General features: G+C 45.0%; 1 protein-coding gene and 3 non-coding genes across 4 annotated transcripts; all 4 read right to left on the bottom strand.

Annotated features, from left to right (window-relative positions):
* Positions 1–518: 518 nt before the first annotated feature.
* On the bottom strand, positions 519–10,173 carry LOC118011952 (nucleolin). The gene is made up of 14 exons (XM_035006900.1): positions 9,975–10,173; positions 8,726–8,842; positions 6,927–7,416; positions 6,352–6,552; positions 6,046–6,132; positions 5,710–5,851; positions 4,839–4,963; positions 4,135–4,258; positions 3,433–3,590; positions 2,889–3,012; positions 2,498–2,631; positions 1,766–1,892; positions 1,168–1,391; positions 519–998 (listed from the first exon to the last, which is right to left on the bottom strand). Exons 1-14 carry the CDS (start codon positions 9,990–9,992, stop codon positions 922–924), a joined length of 2,148 nt encoding a protein of 715 aa, XP_034862791.1. The 5' UTR covers positions 9,993–10,173; the 3' UTR covers positions 519–921.
* On the bottom strand, positions 1,575–1,709 carry LOC118012748. The gene has a single exon (XR_004679810.1). It is a non-coding gene; the product is annotated as a small nucleolar RNA SNORA75 (small nucleolar RNA).
* Positions 2,275–2,355, bottom strand: LOC118012756. Its single transcript, XR_004679817.1, has one exon. It is a non-coding gene; the product is annotated as a small nucleolar RNA SNORD20 (small nucleolar RNA).
* LOC118012754 lies at positions 5,934–6,002 on the bottom strand. The gene has a single exon (XR_004679816.1). It is a non-coding gene; the product is annotated as a small nucleolar RNA SNORD82 (small nucleolar RNA).
* Positions 10,174–11,581: the final 1,408 nt, after the last annotated feature.

Here is an 11,581-nt window from a genome sequence, read left to right as displayed (position 1 = left end):
GGCCCTTAATTTTTATCAGAGGTAGACAAGACAAGGAGTACTTATATTAGGGAGTACGAACATAGTCTAATACCAAAGTTCTTTCTCATCGGTTTAACCTGAGGTTGTTGGTGGATTTGATAGTTTCCTCCCCAGGCTGACGGTCCCAAAGCCCCCACTGGTCCAGTCATCTGGTACAAATTCTACTGAGTCATTGCCAATTCCAGAGTCCACGCTCTCAGCTGCATGCCTCAGGAGGCCTGACCAATGTGCTCCTGGACCCTCTCCAGAACTTCTTCAGGATACCGGATATCCTCAGGCCTGCTACAAGCAGGGTAAGCCACAGCAGATTGCCAACAAGCCTTTCATGTCACCTTACCAGCCATTTCACCGAAACCCGTAGCCAGAATACTTCAAACCAATTTATCAAGCATTTCCGGGAGGGGTGGTGGGGTGGATCTGGAGTGGCAGAGCTGGCTTTGCCATGCTCTACCTTCAGTAATAGTCCAGGAGAAACACTCTAGGAAGTACAAGTCTGGCACCAGAGTTTAGGACTTTTAATTTGTCCCAAAGTTGCTGAAGCAAAAATCATGATAAAACATTCTGCTTTCCTTTACGCCCCCCCAACGCAAAAAACAAAAACAAAACTATTTGTAGGAAAAAAATGGTTTTGTACATGGGAAGAAACAATATAAATTCAAAACTTACAGATAAGGATTAGCTCTATCACTCATCTCTTTAAAAAGTTTATATGAATATCCAGTCAAAACCAACAGGGTATCTCCCTTGAAATTTTATCTATACGAATTTCCAAGTAGACCACAGGACTGTACTGTCTTGGAATGTCCTCAGAAGGCTCTGTCATTGATCAGGTAACAGAGTAAAAACCCCAGAGTCCTTTTCTTTCAAACAGAAGAGGGAAAGACAGAGGGATGGAAGAAACTATTCAAACTTCGTCTTCTTTCCTTGTGGCTTGTGGTCTCCCCCTCCTCCTCTGCCTCCTCGGAAGCCTCCTCGCCCTACAAGAAAGCAAGACATCATTAAAGAATGAGTGCAAAGCTGCCAGGAATCCTCCCCTCCCCAGAGTGATCAGTGAGAACTTGGGAGATTGAGGCTCTGAGCACATTCCGAAGTGCATATGCCACAGTATCCAGGACATACAAAAGGAAGCCCCCCCAGCTTTCTTACCTCCAAAGCCTCCCCGGCCTCTGCCACCAAATCCACCTCGGCCTCCTCTGCCACCACCTCGGCCTCCAAAGCCACCTCGGCCTCCACCACGGCCTCCAAAACCACCTTCACCCTTAGGCTTGGCCCAGTCCAAAGTAACTTTGTTTCCATCAATTTCACCATCTTCCATGGCCTCCTTGGCAGCTTTCGCATCTTCCTCACTGTTGAAGTCTACAAAACCAAACCTAAAATGCCAAGTGAAATTGCCCATTATAGAATACATACTGAACAAGGGCCCAGATTAACCGCACATGCTAGACACTGATCCCATAAGAAGCAGACTTGCTCAACTGAAAAAAGACCCAAGTAATACAGTAAGCTACCTATGGAAGGTTGAAAACTGGATTTACTGACTGCTTGAACCTCAGAAATGTCTCACAAAACAGCAAAATATACCTCTGCGAAGACAGAAGGTAAAATAATGCTAACTGTGAATTGTCTCTTCTTCTCGTGCGAATCCATAAACTGCCACCAATCGACAGAAAGGAGCTCAATGAGAAGATCTGCTAGATGGGAGGTCTCCCCTTAGCAGACACTGAACATTCCCTGCTCATCTTACCCTTTAGAAGACCCAGTCTCCCGGTCAGTGACTATCCTTGCCCGAACAGAGCCATCAAACGACTCCTTTAACGTCTCTTCTGTGGTATCCTCAGACAGACCTTTGACAAACAAAGTTTTGGACGGCTCTACAGAAGAAAAATTGCACATTTTACCTAAAGCCACAATTCGTAATAACCAGATGCTGGCTTTCAATAATGTCCAGTGTAAGACTACTGGCCAAGAATGCGCATCTTAGCAGATGCTAGCCTTTCACTTAAAGGCTGAAAAAAAGCAGGTAAAAAGCAACTTAGCGAACTAGTGCTGAATTAAAACAAAAGGCATACAACAGCCACCACCATCTTAAGCTTACGTTGATTACTAGAGCAGCTCAGATCCTGTCTCAGATCCTTTATGGAAAGCAGGAGAAGCAATGCAAACAAGGCAGACAGCAATCCCTAAGCAGGCAGCTTTTTACAATCACTGCACAGGGCAGTAACCAGGGGCAGATGTACTGCTCGGAGAAGACAGCTGGATCAGAACTTGACTATCTAGAGGAATTTTCTTGAGATTTCATCAATTATTTTCTCAGATAATCAGTCATCATATCCAGTATCCTTCACTCAGCAACAAGAGGAAAACAAAAATGTTCATCTCTAAATTGGACCCCCCCCGCCCCCAAAAAACCACCGATGCAGCAATGCACCGAGGAGTGCTGACCCACAAATACCACACCCTATTAAATATAACTCACGGCTTCTGGCATTAGGTGATCCTCTGGGTCCTTGCAACTCCAGTCTGATTGCTCTGCCCTCAATTTCCCTTTTATTACAGGAATTTAAAGCTTCTTTAGCATCTTCAAATGAAGCAAATTCTATAAACGCATACCTGCGGACGAACAATCAATACTTAGAGCAAGTTACCAAGCACATGTCTCCTATGCTGTTATCTAACGCCACCAAGCCTTTTACCTCAAGGAGATACTTAAGTCATGCTCTTTATACAAATCTGTGGAGCAAAAATGATTCAGCTTCCAGTAACAGCCAGGAAAAAATAATTTTACTCCCCACCCCCCCCCCTTTTAGATCTATGCAAGACCTTCTTAGAGCCCGTAATTGATAACCTAAAGATACTAGTTATTTTACCCTTTAGATTTGCCATTTTGGTTCTGGGGCACTTTAATAAAAGTTGCCTTCTCAAATACTTCCTGAAGGGTTTCTTCTGTTGCATTGTAAGAAAGGTTGCTTAAAACCAGTGTTTTTGATTCACCTACAAAAAAACAAAACAAAACAAAACGCCAAATAAAGACACTGAAGCAATGGTCCCCAAGTTTAGTCACAGCTACAACACCTTACTCAAGAACTTCCACACTGGGAAGAGTTAACATACCAATGTTGATGCAGGTGGACTTCCACCTGTTAATACTGAGTACTTGTCATGCACGGTTTCATTCCTGTTACCTAGAGATAAAGCTACTTGTCTGCATCTTCTTAGAACATTCTAATTTAAAAACGCACACCAAGTAAGTAAAAAGCATACATATCAAAGGAAGCTAATTTGTCTATGTTCTAATGCAAAAGGACTTCGTATAGCTCTCACTCAAGACTTATTATTACAAAGAGGTGTAACTTGTTTGATGTCAATCTACAAGATTTCACCCATCAATCCTGGGATTCCCTAAATTCTCACCACTCCAAGTGCTATTCTTGCCGCCTCTAGAGTCGTGACTTTGACCCTTCTCTCCGGTGTAGAACAGGGAGATAGCCCGCCCATCTATCTCTGTGCCCTGCTTTTCTTCCAAGGTTTTTTCTGCATCAGCTTCGGTCTTAAATTCAATATAAGCAATCCTGCAAAACAGTGGGGGGGAAAAACCATATTCTTCTAACGCAAATGTTTTAATCTCAGCAACAGAAACTTGTTTGAAATGAGTACAATAAAAACGTTCTTTTGCATCTAAAACTAATGATGTAATGTATGGGGATTAACATAAGAATAATAAAAAAAAAAAACACGTTCTTTTGTTTCAAACAAACTGAAATGTTCTGGTTTTCTGCCATCTTCCACTTTTCAATTAAAACTTTCCTCCCATACTACACAAGGTTGCCAAGTACACCTAGAACATTTGTTCCTGGTCTCCCCACCTCACTGCACAACTATTACTTACAAAGCTCGGCACATTGCACAGTACTTTATACATATCAGCTCGCCTTTTAAAATCACACTATGGATTAAGTCTATTATCTCCACTGTACAGACAGGAAATGGAGGCACTGATTAAGGGTTAATTTGCCCAGTATCACACACCTTGAAAGTGAGATCAAAATTTTTTATGAAATCAGGGTAATGCATTAATTTAAATAAAACTCAACATTCCATAGACACAAAACATACCCTTTACTCTTTCCATCCTTGCTGACTAATCTGATCTCCGCAGCATCTTCAAATACTTCTTTTAATTCATCCTGAGTAACTTTGTAAGGCAGATTTTTAGCCAAAAGTGTTCTTGCATCTCGATCTAGATAAAAAAGACAAAACTGGAAACATGGCCTAAAAGACGCTCTCCTCACCCACGAAGATCAACTAATGGAAAAGTTCTGTTCAAATAATTTGAGATCCTACAATATATAAGGCACTCTGCTATATGGAGATGCAGCAGTGGAAAAACACAAGCTGCTGTCGTAATTGAAATCAAACTTTGTGTTGAATACTTAGAACGGAGCTCAAACTAAAATAGGTGCTCAGTATTTTTTGAATTAAAAAATTATCAACATACATTTTGAAACACGGCAAGTGAACAGAGAGAAAGTAAAGGATACAAAGAGAATAGTTGGGACCTAATCTAGTTCCAGTGAGGAAAGACCTCTCTATATTAACCAATTCTTTTTTTAATGAAGTCTCTTCTTGCTTACCTGACTTGGGAATTTATATCACCAGCAAGCAATGGATTTAACAGTTGAACTCACTTAATCCTCACATTATAAGGAAACCCAAAGAAAAAAAACGAAACTATTTAGTCTGGCCACTCAGCTCCAGCTAGATACATATCCATTAACAAGTTAGAGAGCACAATCACAATTACCTAAAGCCTTACATACCTTTCTTACTGTCTTTTCCCTTTGGTTTTTCTAGTTTAATTTCATTGCCAAAGACTTTTAAACCAGTGAGTTCCAAGGCTTTTTCCAGGTCTTCAGCAGATTCAAAATCCACATAGCCAAACTTCCTTTAAGGCGGTAAGATGAAAAAAGCAAAATTATGAGTGGGGGGAAAACCCCACAAAAACACAACTACAGACCACATACTGGGCAAGCAGTAATACTAATGTGAGGATACAAACAAGGATTAAGTAAAAAAACACCTACAGTATTAACAGAAATCAAGGCTCTATAGACTATTGGCTACTACAGCGTCAGGTATAATAAATACTGATGCGAGTTTACCTTTGAGGTCTTATTAGCCATACTGCTCATAACAATTGATATTAACTGACAAAAGAACCTGTTTTAAGCACTAAGAAAATCCTATCTAAAAGCATTAACTATTACAGCTTTTCAAATCCAGTACTCTTATACATATTTTTAAAAATGTTATTTGATAGAAAGAGACAGAGCGAGAGAGGGAACACAAGCAGGAGGAGTGGGGGAGGGAGAAGCAGGCTTCCCGCTGAGCAGGGAGCCTGATGCGGGGCTCGATCCCAGGACCCTGGGACCATGACGTGAGCCAAAGACAGACACTCAATGACTGAGCCACTCAGGGGCCCCAAATCCAGTTATTTTTAGATGGTTCTAGAAACACAAGCATCAAATCTCATAACTTACTAAAAATTTAGTAATATAACAAAACTTAAAAATTTTGGAAACTTCAATCTGGGATTTTATATTTTCATAATCTAGTAACTTAATTCATTAATGTCTAATATTTGAAGACTTGCAAACCTAGAAGTAATGTGCAGAACTCCCTCATACTCACCTAGACACACCAATTCTGACATCCACAACAGCAAGATCATTTTTAGCAAAAAGATCACTGATGCCCGTTTTTAATTCAGGAGCAGATTTGCTGAAGTTCAGGTTTCCAACAAAAAGATTGAATGATGTAGTTGGTTCTGTAGCTGTGCAAAATATAAATTCAAATTAGTCTACTTGTAAAGTACGGCATAAACTTAAACTTCCACTATGCCATTTCTACACAGAGCACATCAGACATCACAATATCACATCAGGTTTCAGTATTAAGTCCCTTTGTTGTTCATCACTTGTGCTATCAGGCATCCTAACCCTCCCCAATCCCCCCCATTCCTGTTACCTTCTACTTTCTGCTTCTTGGCTTCTGGAGCTGCTTTCTGTTTGGCCATTTCCTTCTTTCGTTTTCCAGGTGCTTCTTTAACAGGCTCTGAACAAGATTTCAAACAATCTGGTTACCAGTGAGTAGCCACATATAACGAAGTGCCTCCCCCCACCCTTTTTAAGTTACCTCTGTACCCAAACATGTGGCTCAAACTCATGACCTCAAGAGTTACATGCTCTACCAACTGAGCCAGCCAGGCGCCCCTTGAAGTGTCTCCTTTAAATAAAATCTTTAGCAGTGTACTTCAAAATCTAACTTGATTACCTTCCTCTTCTTCCTCCTCCTCCTCATCTTCTTCCTCATCATCATCCTCATCTTCCTCATCCTCCTCCTCCTCATCTTCATCCTCATCATCATCCTCTTCATCTTCGTCCTCAGCTGTGCTCTTGGCCTTCACAGGAACAGCTTTTGCAGGGGCTTTCTTCCCTTTGGCTGGTGTAGTCTCCATAGCTTCTTCTTCAGAGTCTGAAAGTGATGCAACTTAGTCAAAAACTCAAGAGAATTCTACCAAAAACAGTGTTAGTTCTAGGAAAATCTAAAGGAAATATAATCCTATCAATACCACTGTGCTTAGCAAATTATGGAAGGGATTAACAGATTAATTGGAAGCAAAATCCCCCATTATGAAAAATACAAAACGTGCCACTTTAAGCTATTTCTCGGGCAAGCAATCATTTTGGGTAACTTAAGTCTAGTGTACCACAAACACCCCAGAAAATCCCTGGAATGGTTTTCACCTAACTCCCAGGTTGTCATGGAACATGTAGCATTACTACCAAAACCTCACCCCTAATGTATCTTACAAAAGTAACCCAAGAACTAATGAAAGAACTCCCTACCATCTTCATCCTCATCTTCATCATCCTCCTCATCGTCTTCATCCTCCTCCTCCTCATCATCCTCCTCATCATCTGAGGTGGGGGCGGCAGCAACTGCTTTCATCACTGCTGGCTCGAATTCATCCTCATCTTCATCCTCATCCTCATCCTCCTCGTCCTCCTCTTCGCTGTCATCATCATCTTCCTCGTCACTGTCTTCCTTCTTGGCATTCTTACCATTCTTTGCTCCCTTGGCTGGGGTGGCTGCTCCTTTCTTACCAGGGGTTGCTACCAATGCTTTGCCTGGTGTGGCCCCCTTCTTGCCAGGTGTTGCTACTGCTTTGGCCGGCGCAATCGTCTTTTTGGCTGGTGTAGCCGCTGCCTTTTTGCCAGGGGTGACAACTGCTTTCTTGGCCGGTGTGGCAACTGTGACTTTTTTTGTTGGGGAAACCATCACCTTCTTTGCTGGAGTTGTGGTAGCCTTCTTGCCTTTTTTCTGAGGAATGATAACCTGAAGAATAAATAAAACCAAACATAAGTCTGTTTCCAAACCCAAAAAGACAACCTTGGTCTCATGAGTGAGTACTAAATTCTGGAACTGGTTCTGACTCCAGACCACATGCATTATATGTATTTTAGCATGTTAAACTACAGGGCCATGACACGGGTCCTTCCATGTGCCTGAAATGAGAACCTTCATCTTCAAATACTCAAGCATAAGGAACCCCTCTTAACAGTTCAAATACCTCCATCATAACCCCATCTTTAAAGCAGCACAGCCTAACATGGACTCTGACAACAGACTGTGTGGACCCCACCTGCCACTGTGTGACAGCCTTAGGCAACGCTTTAAAAAAATTCTAAGCCTCAACTTCTTTCTCCTCTGTGAAAGATAATAGCACCAACCTCCCATATTGTTAGAGATTATGAGTTGACATATGTAATTAGAAGCCTTGCACATAAAAAGTTCTACTTATTAACTGCTACTAAATCATTTAGAAGTCCTACAGTGGGTGGTGGTATAAAGTTCATTGAAGGCTCATTATTAAAACCAAAAAATAAAATGAGTATCAAATACACTGGGCAGTTAGCCCTTGCAAAATTAATACAGGTGAGATCTTAAGCTTGATAAAACCATTATTCACCTACATCTAAGTTACACTTTTTGTTCACTGCTGGTTTTATTGGGTAATGTATTATCAGTAAAACTTTGATTAAATTCTACACAAGAAATCTGAGCACAAATACAGTAGTTGTCTTTACAATGAGCAAACAGTAGCCAGGAATGGTAACAGGTTAACACAAAGAGAGGTGGCAACCCTCAACCCACACCAAGAGGTACAGTAACCAGTATCCCAAAGCTCATATGCAATGGAATAGAGACTAAATCCTGCTTGGAGGCTGGGAAAATAATTAAAATAACAATAACAACTACTCTTATTATTCTGCTAAAGCTAACCTCAAACCTGAATACAATGCACAGCAATGCCACTTAAAGGTTAACAGTCCAGGCTGTTTATTCAACTAGTATGTTAGGTTAACATACTCAAACTAGAAAAATGTCACTACTTAACAAAACATGTAACACCAAGCCCTAAACAGTGCTCATGGAAAGGAGACTCCCAATCTTTTCTCTCAAATTCAAACACTTACCTATGTCAACATGTCAGTGAAGGGCTTGGGAAACAATTATCTCAGCAGACCATGGATGAATGAATATAATCTTGTTTTTGTCAGTATTTTCAGACATCTAATACCACCCGTTTTAACGCTCCAGTTCATAGTTGAACACACGTCTCCATTAAGTCATATACAATTACCTCTTCTCCACTGCTATCATCATCTTCATCTTCTGACACTTCCTCATCTTCACTGTCTTCTTCTACCTCCTTTGGGGGAGGAGCCATTTTCTTGGGGTCACTTTGATTTTTACCAGCCTAAAACAGACATTTAGCACGTTACACCTACAGCATCTCAGACCATTCATATTTTGCCATCACTCTTTAGAGTAAAAAGCAGTCATCTCCCTTTCTTAAAATCCGCCTTTCCTGCCGCCAGATACTAAAATAAAAATGAAAACCGTTATTGGGGTCAACGTTAAAACAGAAACTGTCAACCCCCACCCCATTATTCCTGTCAGGTTTTACAAAAACGACCCAAGAATGAAAGGGCAGCTACAAAGAAAATTATCTCCCTCCTCCTCCTGCCTTCGTTAAGCACATCCGTTTTTAAAACTGTATTTGCAAAACCAACCATTACCTCAGACGTGAATTTAATAGACTACAACCGGCCAATTTTAACGGCCAACAATCCGTAGCCCTTCACCTGAAAAAAAGCCTTTGGTAAATTCTGGCACCACATCCTACACTGTCGCCTGAATCCAAATTCGGGGGAGGATCTTTAACTTTTTTTTTTTAAATCAGACCTTAACCTCACTACCTTGGGTCTTGCCACGAAGTTCTTTCCCGTGGGAACAACCCCGCCCCTTCCAGACCCGGCGGGGCCACGTGGGGATACCCCGCAGGTCCCCATGTGCGCGCAGCACGGCACAGAAAGCACGAGGCTGGGCCTCCCCCTGGAGCCCACCTCGTGTGCGCCCGTCTGGCCGGAGCCGACATCCCGTGGGCCGCAGGGCCTCCACCTGAAGCAATCCCGCCGCTCCCCGCCTCGCCGCCAGGTCCCTTCCACAGACGCCGGGACCCACGCGGCGCGGCCCACGTGGCGGGCCGCGCGCTGGGGCACGTGCGTCAGGAGGCGGGGCCCCGCTTGGGCCCGTCGCAGGAGTTCGGCATCATCCCTCCACCCCGGGGCCCAGCGCCCCCTCCCCAATCAGTCTCGAAGTCTTTCCGCGCCCCACCAACCACCCGCGGAACCTCCCGAAGCTCTTCACCTCGCCACCAAATAGCCAAGAGCCGCGAGACCTCCCCACTAATCGCGCGAGACTTCCCGCAGCATGGCGCCCTCGAACGCGCCCGGGACGGCGCGCAGGCCCTCCTCCTCGCGGCGCCGCGCGCGCGCTCCTCAGAAAGCAGGCCTCGACGTCCATGCTTGCGCAAGCCGTCTTCTTACCTTTGCGAGCTTCACCATGATGGCGGCTTATGCCGGCAGAGTGTGTGGCGAGCGAGTGGCGCAGACGAGCCCAGAGGAACCCAAGCGACGTCGATGGCGGCCGCTGGTACAGAAGATCCCGGAGCGCGTACACTTGGCTGCTAACGAGAGCTCGAGACTGAGGCGAAAGACTGAGCCTGCCCAGTAATCGCCTCTGGAAAGGCGACGACGGCGCCCTCGTGACTCCGTCTCGACCAATCAGAGGTTGCGCCCATCCCCTGGACCAATCGCGAGCCTCTACCCAAGAACGGCGCGGGGCGGGGCGCAGGCGGGAGTGGGCGGGCCGAGGCGGGCAGGGGAGGGGGAGGGGATTCGGTGGCGGCGCCCTGGGGGCGGGACTCGCTTTGTGCAAGGCCGGCGCTGATTGGGTAGTGAGAGCGCGGTTCCTGAAGTGCCCCTCCGCGGCCCGCTTTCCGGGCGCCTGCGCTGTGGGACGGACGTTTTTGGCGCCGCTCGTGCCCGAGCCCCGGGCGGTTGGGTCGGGGTGGTCTTGGGTTCCCGAATGTGTCGAGGTCCTGTCGACTCGGGAGGCCTTGGAGATGCTACGCGGCTCCGGCCCGCTCTCCACGCTGAGCCGCCCGGCGGCCGTGGAGAGAGCAGTTCGCCCACCGTTTCCCCGCTGATGAGCCCGAGACCTCCGGAAATTCAGGGACCACAAGGCTCACAGCGCCCTCCTTGGGGGCCCATCTCAGCCCCGCCCGCCAACGGACCCGGGCCAGAAAATCCCCGCCTGCAGGTGGTTCTCTCCCGGGCCACGTGTCCGAAGCTGCCTCCTGAGAGCTTTTTTTTTTTTTTTAATACAGTCGCGTACGTTGTGAGCAGTGTACAGATAACACATTTAATGTCAAGTAAGCTCACGCACTAGGTATTTCTCCCAATGAGGAACAGGCCCAGAGAGAGAACTTTGTGGTCACCAGGTGTCATAACTGGGGTGGGGAGAGGAACCTGACCAAGCACAGAGCCAACCAACCCTTTGACCACTCACAAGTTCCCTTTTTGTTAATTTGGGACTAAAGCGTACATTAAAATGTGACTGCGCATTCAGTATCACCAAATGGCCCAGGAGTCGATCAAAAGCCAAAGGAAAAGCTCCCTCAATGGCGGAGGCACAGAAGGTTCTTTGCATCGTGATCTTGCCGATTATTTTGATGGGTCACTGTGGGCAAACTTCATTGGTGCCAAACCCAGAGCACTTCCTGCAGTATAGCCTGCCTAGGACATACCCTGGGCATCTGGTACCTAAGATGTTTCTACAAAACCATGCCTGATACCTTCAGCTATGACGATATTTCCGCAATTGAACTGCTGTTCAGAGTCACCTCTGGAGATTCTAATTAAAGAGGTTTGGGTTGGGGACCAGGATTTTGTATTTTAACAAGGGCCCATGGGGATTCTTGTGAGCAATCAAGTTATTTTGCAATTCTTAACTAGCATACTCCTGGGACTGAGTATGTAGGAAATCCACAGCTACTCCTGGGGGCTCTGATCAGGGAGGGAGGAGGCTGGGGCCAGTTCTGCGGTCAGCACCCTGCTTTCTGACCTGTGCAGATCCCCCAGGAAGTTCATTT

Source organism: Mirounga leonina, unplaced genomic scaffold, assembly GCF_011800145.1.
Source record: "Mirounga leonina isolate KUSES-001 unplaced genomic scaffold, KU_Mleo_1.0 Mir_151, whole genome shotgun sequence".
Taxonomy (NCBI): Eukaryota; Metazoa; Chordata; class Mammalia; order Carnivora; family Phocidae; genus Mirounga; species Mirounga leonina.
Note: the sequence above shows the minus strand (reverse complement) of the source record. Positions and strands in the feature narration are given on the sequence as shown.

Coding starts and splice junctions, on each gene's coding strand:
- LOC118011952 (XM_035006900.1), bottom strand. Junction 6,553..6,926: donor TGAAGATGAGGATGAAGATG/GTAGGGAGTTCT, acceptor CATCACTTTCAG/ACTCTGAAGAAGAAGCTATG. Junction 3,591..4,134: donor AAGGATGGAAAGAGTAAAGG/GTATGTTTTGTG, acceptor ACTGTTTTGCAG/GATTGCTTATATTGAATTTA.